General features: G+C 38.6%; 1 protein-coding gene across 1 annotated transcript in view; it reads left to right on the top strand.

Moving 5' to 3' along the window:
* Positions 1–20,609, top strand: part of LOC122748873 (palmitoyltransferase ZDHHC11-like) — a 141,524-nt gene that overhangs the window by 48,367 nt on the left and 72,548 nt on the right. Inside the window, exon 6 of the mRNA XM_043994894.1 lies at positions 15,373–15,497. Within this exon, the coding sequence (XP_043850829.1) occupies positions 15,373–15,497 (125 nt within the window). The remainder of the gene's footprint in view (positions 1–15,372; positions 15,498–20,609) is intronic.

The raw sequence follows: 20,609 nt of genomic DNA, 5'->3' as shown, positions 1-20,609 counted from the left end.
TACAATTAATTCACTGATATATATTTAGCGTGTATCTATTATGTGGAAAGCACTGAGCTAGTCACTGTTAGGAATGAAAAGAAGAAACACAATCCCATAATCCCTGATCTCAAAGCACATACCGTGTAGCAAAATCTGTAAGACCTACATAAATGCCTATAGGGTTCTTTCATTGTTACAGGGAATTCCCAAAATGAGGAAATTCCCTCTACCAATACAGGTTGACACCTTCATTGCAATTTATAATCTTAGAGTTGCTACTTGTCTCGAGTCACAAACCCAATATGTGTCAAGGGTGGAATTTGAACCTAGGTCTTCCTGTCCCCGAGGTCATCTCTTTATGGCCTGCTATGTAAATAACTATAATTCAAAACAGAATGTGAAAAATTCCATAAGTAAAGGCATGAACACAAGTGCCATGGGTGTAGAAATGAGAAGGAAAAGGAAGGAAGGAAGGAAACAATTTTGATGTGTAATTATTCCACAATAGTATTGCAATAGGTAGAAAGAAAAGTGAGTTTTAATTTTTCAAAGGAGGAAGGAACTGTAGTTTCACAGATATTACTGATACTTGTTGATGAATAATAATTTACCTAGAGAATATACTTTTCTCAAAAGAAGTTGTTTCAGTAGCATTGCACATGTTACTAAAAAGAATCTGATAACTCATATACCAGAAAGTGAAAGAAAGGTAGAAAGAAATTCTTGAGGGGAAGGCCCATATCATATCACTGTATTTGCTTTTTCACTATGCAATTCATTGTACATAGCAGATGTCAATAAACCTTTGCTGAATGAACAATAAAAGGAACATAGAAGAGAAATGCTATATCGTTGTTGGAGTTTACTTTAGACCATCCAACCATATGTGGAGTAGGCTTTCCTAATACATATCACATAACTGGCCTAGAAGCAAGGTCTTTTTTATAAGACATTAAGTACACTGATATCTCCTCTAACTCTAATTCTGCTAGAATTAGAGCATTTGACAAATTCTCAATTTGCCTTGTTGAACATTTTCTTTCTCAGAAAGTAGAGACTCAATGAAGGGAATTGTTTAATTTGACCAATAAATGAAAACTGGCTGTGGATGCAGAATTACCAACCCTAGGAAAAATTAATCATGTTACTTTGGATTCTATAATATCAAGGAAAGGAAACAGAGAGACCCATTGTATATCCAATTAAATTTATTTTTAAAAAGTAATTGGGGGCAGCTAGGTGGCCCAGTGGATAAAGCACTGGCTCTGGATTCAGGAGGACCTGAGTTCAAATCCGCCCTCAGACACATAACACTTCCTAGCTGTGTGACCCTGGGCAAGTCACTTAGCCCTCATTGCCCCACAAAAAAACCCCCCAAAAATTAAAAATAATTTAAAAATAAGAAATAAAAAAGTAATTACCTGTCTACTGCAGCAAGACACTCTACTAGGCCCCCTTGGAGGATACGAAGATGTGGTCTTGAACCTCAAGATGCTTGCTCTCTAGGAACATGGAATAAGACATGCACACAAATAAAGTACCAAACAGAGTGCATAAAAATGCATAAACAAAATTCCCTAAGGTATTAAAAGATGGAAAGATTATATCTGGTTGAGTGGTATAAGGGAAGGTTTTATGGAAGACATAGTACTGGAATAGGGCCTTAAAAGATGAGTAAGATTTGAATCAACTAAAATCCAGGAAGGGGCACTCCAGATTCAAGGAAGCTGACGACCTATGGTAGTTGCAATGATGGAAAAAACACATGATGAGTTCCAATTTGGCTAGACTGTCAAGTATGTGTAAGGGAGTGTTTTGAGATAAAACTGGTAAGCTGGAACCTGATTGAAGGTCCTAATTGCCAAAATAAGGACTTGATTTTTTTTTGAGGGGAGGGATGATATGATCAGAACTCCTCATTAGGAAGATTAATCTGGTAGGTGTGTTTAGGATGGATTGGAAAATGAAATGCTGGAACTGGATGGGATCAGTTAGGAGGATAAGCACTGGACCTTGAATCAGGAAGACCCGACTTCAAATCTAGCCTCAGGCTTTTATTAGCTTTGTGGCCCTGGACAAATCATGTGACCTCTGTCTGCCTCAATTTAGTCATTTGAGAAATGTAATTAATAATAGCACCTAGCTCCAAGGCTCAATTGAGTTAACATTTGTAAAATACTTTGCAAAATTTAAATTGTTATATAAATGTCCCAAAAAAGAGGTAATGATGACTAGAATTAGAATGATAGTAGGTATCAAAAGCAGAATTGAATGTTGAAAATATGAAGTGTGATGAGGTGGATATGTGGAGGGCAAGGGGGAAGGAAGGAAAAAATGGCTCAAGCATGGGAAACTAGTGGAACCATCAATATCAATAAGGAAATTAGGAGTATGAGGCAATTTGGGGAAAAAGATGATGCATTCAGTCTGGGGCATTTTGAGCTTGAGGCGGTAGTAGAATGTCCAAGTGAAAATGGCAAGAAATACTGGTCTGTATTTCAGTAAAGAAATTGAGGATAAAGATCAAGATTTGGAAGTCTCTTACATAACGGTCATAATTGATGCAATGAGAAGATGAAATCACCAAATGAGAGAATGTAGAGAGAGAAGAGAAGTCAACCAAGGATGGAACCTTTGGAAATAGTGACATTTAGGGAGAGAGGGGGAAAATGAGAAGACAAATTACTGCTGATCAGAAAGATAGAAGGCACATGAATGCAATATGACTAAAGCCAAGGAAGGAAGAGGCATTTTACAAGATTGACTAAATAAAGTCATTATTATTATTGATTCTCAAATGCTGAAGGCAGATCAAGGTAAATTAAAGGCCTTTATATTTAGTAATCCTGTTTTTCAATAGCAGACTTCTAGAAAGAGTAGTTGATCATCCCTACTGCTAGGCCTTCATTACATAGTGTCTTCAATTCCTTGCGTTTGACCCTCTGTCCCTAACACATGAATGAAAAGCCAAATGACCTTAGAGAACAGTATCTTGAAACAGTGGCAGGTTAAGTCAAATACTTAGTACAGTGCCTGGCACATAGTAGGCACTTGCTAAATGCTTATCGACTGACACAGTATTTGCAAGATTTCATCAAGTTTATAAAGAGGAGGAAAAGAGCCAATACAGTGAGAGCTTGAAGACACTATTAATAGCTGACATTTCTAGAGCACTTTAAAGTTTGCAAAGCACTATTTATAGACATCATTTGAAGTTTAAAGCAATCCTGTGAGGTTTATACTCTCAAATGGATCTGTGAACTCACCCATTCTGGAACCAAAAACTGTAGAGATTTTGGGGGGTGGGTTTTCATCCAGACCATTAAATTTATTGGTGCAGAGAACTCTCTAGTGAGGAAACTCCTGTCAATTCAGAGCAGCAACCATTATCCAATTTAATAGTCTTAAGAAGTTGCCTGGGAGGGGCAGCTAGGTGGCACAGTTGATGGAGCACTGGCCCTGGATTCAGGAGGACCTGAGTTCAAATCTGACCTCAGACACTTGACACTTAATAGGTTTGTGACCCTGTGCAAGTCATTTAACCCCAATTCTCGCGCGCGCGCGCACACACACACACACACACACACACACACACACACACGAAGTTGCCTGGGGGAATCTAGAAATTAAATAAGTTATCCAAAGCCAAACAGCTAATGTCCATGTTGTATTTCTAACTTACATCCTCCTGACCCTGAGCTTCTCTTTATCCCATGCTGCTGCTTGAGGTAGTTAGATACCTTAAACGTGTGAGGACACTGAGGTACAAAGGGGGATTTGCCCATTGTCACATGTCATCAGTATCAGAGGTGGGATTCAAATTGAGGTCTTTTATTCTGTATTAGGTTAAATTATAATATTTAAAACTAGTAATAAGACTGAGTATTTTCTGAGGTTATTGGGCTGTGACTTTTAATCCCATTTACCTCCTATCTTCACGCATAAACTCACCCACTGATTTAGTGGCAAAGCAAAGAGAAGAATATAACCAGTGTTGTTCATTCAAGCCTTAGTATGGTTCAGCATTTTATTCTTTCCTTATCTTTCTTCATTCTTCAGCAATGTGTCCTTTTGACTATTATCATAGCCAAGACAGTCAGAGAGGATCCCAGTTTTTCTCAAGGTTTCTATAGGGCTATGCATTTTACAACTGAGTCATGGCATTTTGGGGGGGAATAACTTGATTTTAATCATTTTCATCTCAAGTTTGGGATTACACATCCTATCTGTTATACCATTCTGTCTTTCATTCAGGAGAGGAAGGGGGTGGAATCAAGGACACTGGTAGCAAGATCAGCCTTGGAAATAAAAAGGGCCATGTATTTAACTGAAGAGATATAATAATGTAACTAGAGACCCTAAAAGGAAATATAGCTTAAATATAGGAGATCCTTTAAAAATGAAATTCTAACTATCAAAGAAGATAAAAAGTAAAGTTAGCAAAGTACTCAAAGGAACCATTATGGTTGCTTGGAATCCTCTTTGATGAGTTCATTTTTTAAAGAAGATAATTTATAAAAGTTGGAAGGAGGCAATCATAATTGAGTACAAGTACAAGTGTTTCATTAGCCTCTAATAATCATTAGGGCGTAAAGCCTAGACTGAATTGGGCAAGTAAAAATTCTAAGTAGAAGAGATTTTTGTTGCACTTTTAAAAATCTGTGTTTTGGGGCAGGTAGGTGGCACAGTGGATAGAGCTATGGCCCTGGAGTCAGGAGGACCTGAGTTCAAAGCCGGCCTCAGACAGTTGACACTTACTAGCTGTGTGATCCTGGGCGAGTCACTTAACCCCAATTGCCTCACCAAAAAAACCAAAAAACAAAAAATCTGTGTTTTAAGCAAGAACAAGGAAAGGATAGGCCCACAGCTTTGGCAAGAGAGAGTGAAAGGAGAACTACTTTACTCGAGTTTTATTGCCATCTCCTCCAGCAAGGATAGTGGTATTCAACCTGGATAGGATAGTAAGCTGTGAAGAAGTAATTAGAGCAAGGCAGGTGAGAAGATTAAGTAAGACAACATATAGTTATTTTTAATAACTTTAAGTTGATGGGCCCAAATGAATTCTATTTTGGGGAACTAAAGAAACTTGTAGATATGTTTTCAGAGCCATTGGTGATGATCTTAGGGATATCATGGGTAATGAAAGAGATAACCACATCTTGGAGTTGGGAAAATGATTTTATATATTTTTTATTTTTAAAAAGTATGGGTTCTAGAAATTATATGTGTGTGATACCAATTCCCAGAATGATCTTGGAGCGATTTATTAAACTAATGGTTTTTGAGCATTTGGCAAAATATATAATAATTTCTAGAAGTCAGCATAGGTTTACTAGAACAAGTAATTCCAAATTAATTTCATTTTAATTGGTTATAAATGAGGGTAATATTGCAGATATAATGTGATGTGACTTCAACAAAGCATTTGACAGCATCTTCCATAATATACTCGAGGGTAAGATGCTGAGGTTTGGGTTGGATGATAGCACAATTAATTATAATCAAAGCTAAATATGTAAGCATACTCTAAGATTGTTGATTAATTCTAATTTGAAGTGAATGATCTAATGAAGTACCACTGGGCTCTGTCTTTAGTTATATCCTTTTCAATATTTTTTATGACTAATCTGAAAGGTCTCATATCTCAAATATATAAAGAACTTAATCAAATTTTTATGGATATGAGTCATTCCACAATTGATAAATGGTCAAAGGACTATAAACAGGTAGTTTTCTGATGAAGAAATTTTAAAAAATTTATAGTCATGAAAAAAATGCTGTAAAACATTAATGAGTAGAGAAATGCAAATGAAGACAACCTTGAGATATCATTTTATACCTATCAGATTGACTAAAATCCCAAGATTATTAGGGGGAAAGGAAAAGACAATATATGTTCTAAAATATTTATAGCAGTTCTCTTTTTGGTGGCAAAGAACTGGAAATTGTAGGGATGCCCATCAGTTGGGGAATGGCTAAACAAGTTGTAATGTATCATCATGATGGAATATTACTGTGCTATATGAAATAAGACCAATGATCTTAGAAAAATATGGATAGACTTACACAAAATAATGGGAAAGAAGAATATATATTGATCAGATTTGGATATGCCAAAACTGGGAGGGTTCAACAGTTTTATAGATGACAGAATCAAGATTGAAAATATTAAAATGTTGGAAAACTAGGGAGAACAAATACAACTTAACAACATACAACTTAACAGAGATACATGTAAATTCTTATATTTAGCTTCAATAGACAATTGTTTAATTACAGATTAGATCAAGGATGCTAAATTCAGTTCTGGAAACCACATTTTAAGAGAAGTGTTGGTAGGATGAAATGTGGTCTAAAAATCACACCATAAAGAAAAGACTTGGTTGAGCTGAGATTATAGAAGAGAAGACATGGTGTAAAGTTGGGATTAGAGAGGGTAAAAAGAGAAGGTGAAAGAATACAAGCTAGCTGTTTCAAATGTTTAGAGGGCTATGCTACAGAAAAAGTAAACTTGTTTTGTGTTATTACAGAGAATAAAACTAGAACTAATGTGTGGAAGTTACATGGAGACAAATTTCAGTTCAACATATAAAAGAAATTACTAATAAGAGAAATAAGCATTTGCAGAATTGAATAAAATTAAACAAGAGCGACCCAGCAACAGAATGGAATCCCTTCACTATGGGTATTTAGGGAAAGGCTGGATTACTGTATATCAAGGATGATATTAAAAAGAATCCTACAGTGGATTGGAAGCTAGAAAGATGGAGGCTAAAATCCTTTCCAACTCTTAAATTAGATGATTCTAGGATGACAGTTAATATTAATCAAGATGGAGATAATCAGTAATATAGTTATAAGGATTCAGAACTATTTGAATGCCTGAAACAAAAGAGGCTAATTATTGAGTTGAGGTGAACCTGTAGGAGGTCTTTGAAGGAGCTGCTCAAAGAGCTAGCCTTACCCCAGTGATGTTCATTATTTCTAGCAATGATGTAGAGACAGGCCTAAATAGACTGCTTATCAAATTTGCAGATGATTCAACCTGAGAGTAAAAGTTAAGACATCATATTACAGAATCAGGATCCCAAAAGATCTCAATAAGCTAGAATAACAAGCTGTATTGTTGAGTTAACAAAAATCAGCCTCATTATTACAAAATAGAAGAGGTAGGGCTCCATAGAAGTTTGTATGGAAAAGAAAAAAGATCTGGGGGTTTTGTAGACCAAGTTCAAAATGGCAACATGCTGGACAAAAATATTAATATCTTAGGCTACATTATCACTGGTCAGTTACCTCAACATATCTGAAAAAATTACATCCTGCTCTTCTTGTGGAAGAGGTAGAAAACTATTAACTAGATAATAGCACAATCCAATGAATTCAAAACTTATTGAATGGGTAACCATTGGGGACGGCTAGATGGCACAGTGTATAAGGCACCAGCCCTAGATTCAGGAGGACCTGAGTTCAAAACCCGGCCTCAGACACTTGACACTTACTAGCTGTGTGACAGTGGGCAAATCACTTAATCCCCATTTCCCTGCGGAAAAAAAAAAAAAAAGAGTAGCCATTAATGGCTCTCAGTCTACTTGGAAGGAGGTTTCCAGGGAAGTGCCCCAGTGACCTAGGTTTGGTCTTACGTTCTTTAATACTTTTTATCAAAAACTTGAACAAAGAGATAGAGAGAGTATCCTTATCAAATATGTAGCTGACACAAATTTAGGAGCAATATCTAACACATTGGATGGCAAAAGCAATATCCAAAAACATCTTGACAAGCCAGCACATCTGAATCAAATCAGATAAAATTAAATATGGATAAATGTAAACTCTTGTTCATGGGTTCAGGAAATTGGTTTCATAAATACAAGATGTGAAAGGAATGTTTAGATTATAAATTATCTGAGAAAAATGTGCTAGGGGGCTTAGTAAATTCCAAGTTCAATATAAGCCAATAGTGTGATATTACAAGCAAAGAAGATAATAACAACTTGGGCTATATAATAAGGGAAGTATAGCTTCCAGGAATCAGGAAGTGAGAGTCCCACTATGCTCATACTTGATCAAACCATATCTGGGATATTGAATTCAGTTCTGAGCCAGTTAGGCAGCTTCACACTACATAGATAGAGTGCTAGACCTGGAGTCAGGAAAACGTGAGGTCCTATCCAGCCTCAGATACTTATTAGCTGTGCATCCCTGGGCTAGTCCCTTATCTCCCTCTGCCCCAATTTCCTCATCTATAAAATAGGGATGATAACTTATTTCCTAAGGCTGATATGAGGATCAGATGAAATAAAATATATAAGTGCTTTGCAAATGTTAAGGTACTATATACATTGTAGCTATCATCATCTTCTTCATTGGCACCACAATTTAGGAAGGACATCGTTAAGCTGGAGATTGTTCTTTTTTTTTTTTTTTTAAAGGTGGGGCAATGAGGGTTAAGTGACTTGGCCAGGGTCACACAGCTAGTAAGTGTCAAGTGTCTGAGGCCGGATTTGAACTCAGGTCCTCCTGAATCCAGGGCCGGTGCTCTATCCACTGTGCCCCCTAGCTTCCCCTGGAGACTGTTAAAAAGAAGACAACCAGAATGGTGAGAGGCTTCAAGTCTATGACATAAAAACTGATTGAAGGAATTGGGGATAAAGTTAAGGTGGGGAAGAGAAATTCAAGGCAGTATATGCAAGTTGTTTTCAAATACTTCAAAGGCTGCCATATGAAAAGGAACAGAATCAAAAACAAGCTGCTAAAGTTGCACAGAGGCAGATTTAAGCTCAATATGAGGACTAAACTGTAATTTGGGATCTCTTTCAGGAGGTGATTGATCGGTGGATTCTTTCAATTTCTATTTTAGCTTCTGCTTCTAGAATATCAGGGCAATTTTCCCTCACAATCTCTTGGAGGATGGTGTCTAAGCTCTTGTTTTGGTCATGGTTTTCAGGCAGTCCAATGATTTTCAAATTATCTCTCCTAGATTTATTTTCTAGGTCAGCTGTTTTTCCAAGGAGATATTTCACATTGCCCTCTATTTTTTCATTCAATTGGATTTGCTTTACTGTGTCTTGGTTTCTCATAAGGTCACTGGCTTCCATTTGTTCAATCCTAATTCTTAAGCAGTTATTTTTATCAGACAGTTTTTAAATCTCCTTTTCCATTTGGCTTTTCAAACTGTTGACTTTTTTCTCATGACTCTCCTGCATCGCTCTCATTTCCTTTTCCATTCTTTCCTCCTTTTCTCTACATCTTCTTTCTATTTCTCCTACTTTCTCTTCAAAGTCCCTTTTGAGAGCTTCCATGGCCTGAGACCAGTTCATATTTTTCTTGGAAGCTTTAGGTGTTGGAGCTTTGACCCTGTTATTATCTTCTTCTTCTGAGGTTGTATTGTGGTCTACCTTACCCCAAAGAAGTTTTCGATGGTCTTCTGCTTTCTCTGGCTGCTCATCCTGGCTTACTATTTCTTGGCTTTTAACTCCTCCTTTAAGTGTGGTGCTGCTTCCAGGACACACTGTTCAAGCTGCAGTGTGGCCTGGGGAATGATTGGGCTTCTTCTCAGCCTGCCTGGCCTCGCTTTCACTTGATTTTAAACTCTCCACTGGAGGATGGGGGGGGGGGGGCTGCTTCTCAGCTCCACTCCTGTTCTCAGCTTCAAAGGGTCGCAGGTGTTTTGGGTTGGGGGGGGCAGGTTTTAATCTTACCTGGCCTGTTCTCAGGTCTGGAGATAACCTCAGGCCTATTTACTAAGAAACCAACCAGCAAAGCTTTCTGTGGTGTGGTTCTCAGCTTCTGATGAGACTGCTCCTCTGCTCCCCTCCCCCACCTGGGTCTCCCGCCGCTCAGGATTTCTTCCTGATTGCCCGCTGGGGTGGGACAGTCGAATCCTTCCCCCCAATCCACTTACCGCACCCCCCCCCCCATTCAGTCCGACCGCGAGCTCAGTTCCAGAAGACACCGGTGCTGCAGCAGATTCAGAGACACTGGGGCAAATTCCTCTGGTGGGTGTCTTGTGTATCGGCCTGATTGTGGGGTTAGGCTTTATTCATGGCCGAGCACGGGCCCCTGAAATCTATCTACAGCTGGAGGAAACTCTCAGCCCGTATTTTTGTGTGTTTTTCTGCCCCAAGGGTTCTTTTATTGCTATTTTGGGGGTTAACAGGAGCCCTGTGACCTTAATGTCTTTCCTCCTCCATCTAGGATTAAACTATAACAATTAGAGTGAGCCAGAAGTCATGGGTTTTTTCAGTAGAGGTCATTAAGAAATGGCTTATCAAATCCGGCCTCAGACACTTGACACTTACTAGCTGTGTGACCTTGGGCAAGTCACTTAACCCTCATTGCCCCCGGGAAAGAAAGAAAGAAAGAAAGAAAGAAAGAAAGAAAGAAAGAAAGAAAGAAAGAAAGAAAGAAAGAAAGAAAGAAAGAAAGAAAGAAAGAAAGAAAGAAAGAAAGAAAGAGAAAGAAATGGCTTAATGAGTTGTTCTAGCTGGTGTTTAGAATGTCTCACAAATCTGAAATTCTGTGGCTATAGTTCCCGACATCAATCCTTCGAAGAACATCTAATTTGCAGATTGAAGAGAGATTGAAAAAAAGTAAAAGGGGTTAGGGGTGTGGAATTCTAGAGGACAGTAATGGAAAAAAGTTATGGTTCAGGAAATATAAAGGGAAAAATATAAAAGGAAGTGAGATTTTTTTTAACCTAAGGGAATCTTCAGCCATTATGATAATTATCATCACTGAAATGGTTTGTGATTTTTTTTCAGTCTCTTCTGAGAATAAAACAGGAATTGTAGGAATCATAGGGGTTATGTAGGGACTCACACTTCCTTCATGTAAGGGTGTGATATTGGCTATTGCAGAAATAGGTTGGATTTGCAAGATACACTCACTGGAAGCTGGTTATTTCATCCTAGGTATTATGACTACATTTCTAGAAGCTGTTATCTGCTAATAGTGGTGCCAATCAGGGTAACATAAACCTCTGATTTTCAGCCAGCTACCCTTAGGTGTAGATAACTGAGAAGTAAGAGATTAATTCAGATGATGCAGGCACTTGATTTGTACCGATTAGATTACTTCTAGAATATTGTGTCCAGTTCTGGGTACTCTACTTTAAGAAGGATAAGGACGCTGACAAACTAAATTTCACCCAGAAGAGAATAATTAAAATTGTAAGGAATCTGGCATCTTACTTTAAGACTGGCTGATACAGTGGGAGGAATTGTTAATTTGGAATTATAAAACCTCAGATCTAATCCCAGCTTTAATGATTTGTTAATTTTATGGTAGCTAGGTGGCACAGTGGATAGAGCACTGGGCTTGAAATCAGGAAGACTTATTTTAGGAGTTCAAATCTGGCCTCAGACACTTACTAGCTGTGTGACCCTAGGCAAGTCTTTTGACCTTTTCTCTATGAAATGAGCTAGAGAAGGAAATGGCAAACCACTTTAGGATCTTTGCCAAGAAAACCCCCAATGGGGTCATGAAGAGTCAGACACAAGTGAAAAAGACTAAACAACAATGACAACAACAACAACAACAAATGTTGTGACCTTAAGCTAGTTGTTCAATTTCTCTGGCCCTTATCTCTTTCTTTGTAAAATGAGGACAATTGACTAGATGTTCTCTAAATTCTCTTCTAGCTCTAAAACCTATAAATTTGAAGGTTTCACCTAGAGAAGAGTTACAGGGCACTTAGTTGTCATCTTCAAATGCTTAAAGCACTATCATGTGAAAGAGAGCTATTTTGTGGGGGAAGGCACTAGCATCTGGAGGATCAGAAGAGGGTTCACATAGAAAGTGGTGCTTGAGCTGAGTTTTGAAGAAAACTAGACATCCTGAGGGAGAGAGATGAGACTTCCTAACCAATACAACTGTCCAAAAATGGAATAGGCTGCCTTGTGAAGTATTGAGCTGCCTAGCACTGTAAATATAAACAAACAGTGGTTGGATGACATTATAAATTACTGTATTGAGTAGGAGATTGGAGTAAGTAACCACTAAAGTACTTTTCAACTCTCAGGTTTTGTGATTCTATGAAATTTTGTTCATTGCAAAGGCTGTAATCAAGCCATATTGTGTCTGGAGCTGCAGCCTTCCCACCTTCAACCCCCCCCTCCCCCCCAACTACCATTCCAGAAGCCCTATAATGAAAAGAAAGGAAGCTAATTTGACATGACATTTTTAGTAAACTTATGCTAGATTCTAGTAATTTCTGCCTTTCTTCCTAATTGTTCATAAACTCTTCTGTTTAATTGTTGGGGTTCAACATCATGGTTTTTGGAGTGGGAGTCATATTTTTCTCATTTTTAAAAGTTTGGAAAATATATGTTTATTTCCAGTATGTTGTTCGGTCATGCTCAATTCTTTGTGACTCCATTTGGGGTTTTCTTGGTGGATATACTGGAGTGGTTTGCCATTTCCTTCTCTGGCTCATTTTATAAATGAGAAAACTGAAGCAAACAGGGTGAAGTGATTTGCCCAGGGTCACATAGCTAGTAAGCATATGAGGCCAGATTTGAACTCCTGTACATGAGTCTTTAACTGCCCTATTTCCAATATAACAGCTTTCATATTCTCCTATCTGGGGACACACTGAGTCTGGATACCTCTCCCTCTTTTCTGACATCATCTGCATCCCACAGCTTGCTGATCTTCTTCCCTTTTTAAGTCAGACCCCATGAGCTGATTTTCCAGGATTAATGTTTTTTTCATTTCTTTTTAATATCAGGCATTTAGTCCAAACACTATGCAAATCACAAACACCTGCTACAACAGACTTAAAAGCATTCATCCATCTCTTGTTTGAAGACCCTCAGAAATATGGTACATTGCCTCCTGAGTCAACTCATAACATATCGGGAGTACTCTAATGTTAGAGTTCCTTATACTGAGCCCAAATCTGTTTCACTTTACTCTTCCAACTATTGGTCTTAAATCTTCCTCCCCAGTGAGACAGAATTAAATCTAACCCTTTTTGTACAGGAAAAACCCTTCAACTGCAGACAACCATCATTCCCTCATCCTCCCTCACCAATAAGTCTTCTTCTAAGCTAAAAATTTTTAGTTCCTTCAACCAATCTTCATCTGATGACACATGGGAGCATATATGAATTATATCTGCAGCATTCACTGTAATTATACACTTGTAGTTACTGTGTATTACCATAAGATGGAGTTTATATGTCTTCTTGTATTTTTCCCAAGTGAGCAGCCCTAGACTCTTCAGAAGTCAAATTCCCCTATGACATCTGAAGGGAGTGGATTAAAGTGTGTAGCTCACCCCAAACCTGATATGCCCAGAGCCATTGATTTTTGACCTACCAGGAACAATGGTAACAACTCATGCTTCCAGGATCTTTATTGTTTTGTAAAACACTTCCTTCACAACAAACTAGTATGTTTGAGACAAGCTGATGCCAGATAGTTCAAGCATCAGCAGCTATGCCACATGACTCATAAAGGCATGGGAGACAATTTTTTTCCATTGGTGGCAACAGTCCTGCCATCCCAACCAGCCCTACAGTGATTCTGAACTTGGTGAACAAAGAGCAGTGGCACCTTAGAGAGGACAGATTTTTATCATAGACAATGGTCTCATATGGCCACCTCAAATGAGATCATTTAGAGAGCCTCCTACTCCTCCAATGCATGGAGTCACTACCTTGGAAGGCAGTTTGGAATAATGGATGGACTTGAAGTTAGGAAGACCTAAGGTTCAAATTCCTCCTATACACCTCCCTGAGCCTCAGTTTCCTTATCAGTAGTGCCTACTTCACCAGGTTGTTGTGAGGATCAAATGAAATTCTGTGAGCAAAGTACTTTGGAAACCTGCCTATCCATTATCATTGTACTTTGCTTTTCTCCAGAATCCCATCCATAGAATATAGCTCTCATTCCTATGACTTCCAGAACTGCATTCTCAAAGGTCACCAAGTATCCCCTTCCTTTCCAATTACCAGTATCTCTACTTGTAGGCATTACTCTCTTCAGTCTCTCTGAGGCATTTGATACTTTGGACCACTGACTCCTTCTTGAAACTCTCCCAGAGCTTTTCTTGCATCCTAGCATCCTCTCCCTTTATTGTTCTCACCCTTTGCTTACTCTTGTTCCTCCCTCACAACACAACCATGGTCAGCTTCAGGCCTCAGTCCTCCTCCACCCTTAGCTCTACACTTATCTCTTATTTCCAGAAATTGGGGATTCTGCACACTGAGTCTTTGCTTCAGCTTTTTGCTCCTTCCTCTTTATTCCAGTCCCTTTAAAGGAGACCTTGGGATTTAATTTTATTGGTTGCTAAATCCCAAAGAACACAGACAGAAGTAGGTTGCAACTCCCTGTGACCTCACCTTCCAATCAGAATCTGGTTACCAGGGCAACTAAGTTACTAGCATATGGTGCTTCTATTCTTTCTCCTGATACTCCTCCAGGCTTCCCACCCTCTGTCTAAAAAAATGCTACTGGATATGGAAAGGATTTATTCAACCAAGCTCATCATTTTGTAACATCTACCTACTTCTGGAAAGGTTTTTTTTTTCCTTTTCCTCTCAACCAAAAGTTTTTAAAAGGAATTAGCCTTATTCCTATTGATCATTTAAAGAATATTTTGGACAGAAGTGGTTGCTTGCCTGTTTTTTGTCTTTTATTAAAGAGTTTCCTCACAAAGGACAACATACCACTGGATAGGATTATTGTGAATGTCTATGAAAATTTCATCCTTTTTAGGACTTGTGTTGTCTTCTAAGAGCCAAGAGAGTTGAGGCACTTCCTGTTTGGAGATTGCAGTTTTTGAGCTTTCTTTCAACCATCTGATCCTCCTTTCTACTGATAGAAGAAGACATCCTGAAAACAAACTTCATTGAGTCTAGATTTGGATCTGGCAAAAACACAGAGGGATGTGCCCACTGTTTCCAAAAAAACATTTAGTTTGTACAAAGACAAAGGTCACTCAGAACCACTCGGTGGCTCCCATATGTGATAGCATAAGAAGGGCCACTATGAACCCTACTATGTGCTGTCTATAAGAACATATCATAAATTCCTAGAGAACTGGGAAGGGAAAGACCAGTTGGGTCTATGGAACGACAGAGTTCAGAACAAGAAGAGTGGTCACTGGGCTTGAAAATGAACCTTTTAAAATGTGACTGATGTGGAATGAATGTCTCGGAACACAGTGAAGGCATGCACAGCCTTGAGTTGGCAAGAGTGGGAAACTTGGTCTTCTGAGCTAAGGGGAAATACATCGGGTATTAATTTTTCTGTGCCCTAGTCATGGCCTTTAATGTGCTGAGTACATGTTTGTCAAACTCTACTTGTATTTATGTTTAGCCACAGGACAAAGTTTGGCTTGTTTTGGAGTTTTTGTTTGTCATTTTTGCTTCCTTCTCTCAGGTTTTTCTTTAGTAGCGTGGCCTCCGCTGCTCTTGGTATCATCTTCCTTATTATTTTACTCCTGTACATCTTCATCAAGTACTTTGTGAAACCAGAGGAACTTCGCACAGACCCCCATTTTGAAAGTAAGTTATTCAAAGTTCTTTCAGAATTGCATTTAAACAGGGTGATTTCATGTTACAGTTTTTAATATTCTGTCTGTTATGTCTGTAAACTTTCCAATTTACTTTCCAGTACAGTTTTGCAGGTAAGAAGAGGTGATTGCTCTACATCACTAGTTAGCCTGATTTCTCCTCCTTGCAGTTGGAGAGAGGTTCTTGGGTCTTTATCTGTGACACTGACACAACCTAGAACGAGAGGCAGCTTACCATTTCCTCAAAGGTTTGGTGTTAATAGGATGGCTACCATGTAAGAAATGTATGCATCAAGGTCATGTGGTACTAGTTTTTATAAGATGTTCTGTACTGTAAATCCCGGATATTGCAGGATTTCAGCAAACAGAATATGTAGGGGGTTTACTGTGTCCTTGCCCTGAAGATGATGTAATCTCTATAAGAATCAGGCCCAGGTAGTCAAGTGTGACTTCAATGGGGAAATCTTGAAAGAGAGTATGTCCTAGGGCCCATTCTAGGTCTATAATATGCACACGAGGAACTGCATGCATAAGTCCATATTGGGACTTCACTGTGCATAGCTAATCTCTGAGTAGTCACAGAACTTCCAATCATTAAAGCAACAATTTTATTCCTTCATCAGGGACTACCCAGAAGCTATCTAGGACAGCTAGGTGGCACAGTAGATAAAGCACTAGCCCTGGAATCAGGAGGACCTGAGTTCAAATCTCACCTCAGACACTTACTAGCTGTGTCACCCTGGGCAAGTCACTTAACTGCAATTGCCTTAAACATCTGGGACCATTTCCAGTCATCTTGATATATATCTTGTTATTGGACCCAGATGCCTCTGGAGTAGAGAGTGAGGTTGCTAACCTTGCACAGCCCTCCCTCACTTAAATCCAATTCACTGCAAGTCATGTCATCATCCCAATGTCATGGTCCTCTTTGAGAATGAAGGACAAACAGCAACACCCAGGAGGATCTAGGAATGATTTGTGAGCTCTTGCTACACACACATACACACACACACACACTTCCTTCCTTGTTCTACTAGAACTTTATTACAAGACATTTCTCTGTAACACAGAATAAGGCAGACCCAATGTGGATGCTACCCAAAGGATTCATTACCAAAATAAGACCTATAACATCAGCAAGACACAGAATTCTATCAGGGGCATTTGCCTCAAGTGATGACAAGGTTGTGGAAAATTCATCTGAAAATAGGATTTGCCCCTACTTACCCTAAGTCAGCTGCAGCCCCACCAGCACAGAGGAAAGGAAGGGAATGAGCATTTTAACAGCACCTGCTATGTGCTAAGCACTGTGCTCAGTGCTTTTGCAAATATTATCTCATTTGATGATCTAACATCCAGGATTCACAATACTGGTCATCTTATGAAAACTAGCACCCCATGACCTTGAGATCAGGCATCTCTAATCTGGTACCAATAATATTGCCACCAAACCTTTTAGGAAATGGTAAGCCACCCATCATCCCAATCTGTGTTTGTGTCACAGATAAAGACCCAACACAGGCAAATACCCTCAGCAGGAAAGAATAATTAGCAAATCAATTAATTAGGGTCCTCTTTAAATTTCCATTCTTGAAACTAAGTACATTTATTAAGATGTTTTGCATTTCCTAAGTGAATTAATGCCCAGGAGTAAAAGATAATGTATAATTGAATTTATATAAATGTCATATTAAAATTTCACATATATACTCATATTTCACTGCAATAACTCATGCTCAGTTAACCCCTTCTGTATTTACATCTCTAATCAAGGGATAAGGTTTTACTTAAAAAATAATTATAATAATTATGCAGAAGCAGTGTGGCCAACCTCCAAGTCAGGAAGCACTAGGTTCAAGTCCCAACTCTGATCCCTATTGACTGAGAGACCACTTATGTCTAAATTGAACTCCTTGGTTCTGGAAGCAATTCTCCAAGATTCTAAATCCTTTGCTATGGTTAACCTGCATGAGTAGTAAGAAGTTTTTCATTAAAAGCTCCATATACCTATTAAATCACAGATCCAGACCAACAAATAATTATCCTTCACCAAAAAAGGATTTGCTTAAGAACTAAATTTGGGACTTGATCATTTCTTTCTTATAAACTTTAGTCAATATTCAATAACCATAAAATCATCCAGTAAAACAGATGCTGATATAGCAAAAATAAAAATAACTTATAGAGTTCATTAGGATCACTATTACTAACAATAGCTAGCATTTTTATAGCACTCCAAGGTTTGAAAAGTACCTTACAAATATTATCTCATTTGATCCTTAAAGCAATCCTGGAAAGTAGGTGACATTATCCCCCCCCCCATTTTACAGATAAGGAAACTGAGGCAAACAAAGGTTAAATGACTTGCCCAGAGGTCACATAGCTAGTCAGTGTTTAAGGCAGGATCTGAACTCAGGTCTTCTTGACTCTAGGTCCATGATTTAAATCTGTCCACTGCACCACAAAGTTCAGTCTAAGAAGTCATGGGACAATCTGTCTTCATTGGGCTGAGACTTCTGGACCTTTATGTCCTCATTGCTCTTTCTTTTATGAGTATTCACATATAGAGTCTCTTTTACTGAAGGATGGGCTTTGGGACACAACATTTTTTGTATATATTCTTTCCTGTGGCTAGCAATGCAGTCAGAATGAGCCAGTTTTTTTTTTTGTTTGTTTGTTTGTGGTTTTTTTTAGTGAGGCAATTGGGGTTAAGTGACTTGCCCAGGGTCACACAGCTAGTAAGTGTTAAGTGTCTGAGGCCAGATTTGAACTCAGGTACTCCTGAATCCAGGGCCAGTGCTTTATCCACTGTGCCACCTAGCCGCCCCATGAGCCAGTTTTTAATCTAAATGACTATACCAATGACTATACATGAACAATAATACTAAGAACATTTTTTGTTGTTCAGAGGCTACAAGAAAAGTGACTCCTTTACTTTAGCACTGGGTACCCTCAATATTCTGTTTCCAGTCTTCTCTTACACTATTCCCCTTCACATCTTTAAGGTTCTGGACAAATTGCACTGCTCAGCATTCTCCAAATTTCATTTTCCTAACTTTGCTCATGCCTACAATGTAGTCTCTATTTGACGATTGAAAGTCTATGTGTCTTCCAAGGCTCATTTCAAATACCATTTTCTCCATGAAGTTTTTCTTAATCCTCTTCTCACCTTCACCCTCCCCCCCACCCCTGCCCTGCCTGCCAACCCCAACTACAAGTGACATCTTGATCTTCTGGACTCTCCTACTACTTGTACCTCTTCTATGCGGTTTATATCCTATTTTTATTATTCATGTGCAGGTCTTGTCTTCCTGTTAGACAGTAAGTTCCATTAAAGCAGAGGACCATGCTCGCAGCCCTTAGTTTTGCAGATAACAGGTACTTGAGAATTGTTTGTTTAATTAAAATACTAGGGTGTTAATGTACTGTAAGAATGATGGTTTTTTTTAAAAAAAAAACACTCATAGGAGATTATGATACAATGGAAAACATGCTTACTAGACTGGAAATTAAGAGTCTAATTTTGGCTCTCCACAATGAGCTGTGCAACCAAGAGTGAATCACTTAATTTCTTTGGCTCACCATTGTTCCCTTGTAGAATGAATAGATTGAACTGGCTTCTTTCTGAGTTTCTTTCCATTTCTAAAATTCTCCAAATCTTTGACACAAAGATAACATGATAAATGTATTCTGTGACCTGCTAGTGCTTGGAAAGGAAGTCAAAAGGCACGTAAAATATACTCAATTAAACTGGTAGGAACCAGAAAAGAAATAAACAGAATTCTGAGGGACCTTTGGGTTGGTTCTCAGAACCAGATTCCAATCCCATCTCTATGCTTACTTATATAATGTTGGGCAAGTCACTTAACCTCCCTGGGACAAAGTTTTTTCATATGTATAATGTGGAGAGTGGACTATATCACCTCTGAGGTCCCTTTTAGCTTCTGATTTAGCTTCTTTTTCACTTGTCCTGAATTCCACATATGAAGCTATGGTTATTGCCTTTAGTACTCATGGCCTCATTGTCAATCACCAAAGGACTTTACCCATCTCTCTACTCAGCCTTTCTCATTTTTCTCTCCTACTCCATCCATAGTCACCTGCTTATCTTCTTTCCCAACAAGGGTCCTGGCAACTAGGAGTGGTAATAAAGTGTCTCTTCTCTAGTTCTTCCTCAGGAGGTATATTAAATTTTCTCAGAAGAACCTAACAATTGAAAAGGTATTTTGTTTTCTTAATATCATGAGCACACTCAATGCATTCTAGGAAGAAAAGAAAGTAATACTCATGAGGCTTTTGTTCCTATGTGTAAATACCTGTCAACATCTGCCCTATTTTTCTTTATCACCACAGAGTAGACTAGGCAGCCCTTTGCTCAGAACTTTTGAGTGAGGTGCTACTTTCTTTTAATCAGAAAGATGTAAAGAGTTCTCTAAAGTGGGCAGCTGGGTGGCACAGTGGATAAAGCACCAGCCCTGGATTCAGGAGGACCTGAGTTCAAATCTGGCCTCAGACACTTGATACTTACTACCTATGTGACCCTGGGCAAGTCACTTAATCCTCATTGCCCCGCCAAAAAAAGAAAAAAAAAGAGTTCTCCGAAGAAATATACCTTCATCACCAATTTTATCCCAATTCACTTTTCTGACATTTGTTGTTGTTGTCTGACTTGGTCTTGGGTGGGTTGTTTCTGTTTGTTTGATTTTTTTAAGTGTTTTATTCTGTGTTCTTTGCATTGGTATCACCATGATACAATAACAACTCCCATTTCCTTAGCATTTTACATTCATAAAACACTTTCTTATTCAATATTTCATACTATAGACTTATGTATTTTGAGGGACCTCAGAGGCCATCTAGTCCTACCCCTTCATTTAACAGATGAGGAACCAGGGCCCACAGAGGGTTAGTGACTTACCCAAGGTCACACAAATGGCAAGGAGAAAGCGCAGGATTTGCTCTTAGGTCTTCTGCCTCAAAATCCAGTGCTCTTTCCACTATACTATCATGTTTCCCAACCATGACATAAGATATTTGTTCAGTTCCCTTATTCACATTGTCCATGAGCCCTTGTGGATTGACAGGAACAGAACTTCCATTACCT

This window comes from Dromiciops gliroides, chromosome 1, assembly GCF_019393635.1.
Source record: "Dromiciops gliroides isolate mDroGli1 chromosome 1, mDroGli1.pri, whole genome shotgun sequence".
Taxonomy (NCBI): Eukaryota; Metazoa; Chordata; class Mammalia; order Microbiotheria; family Microbiotheriidae; genus Dromiciops; species Dromiciops gliroides.
Note: the sequence above shows the minus strand (reverse complement) of the source record. Positions and strands in the feature narration are given on the sequence as shown.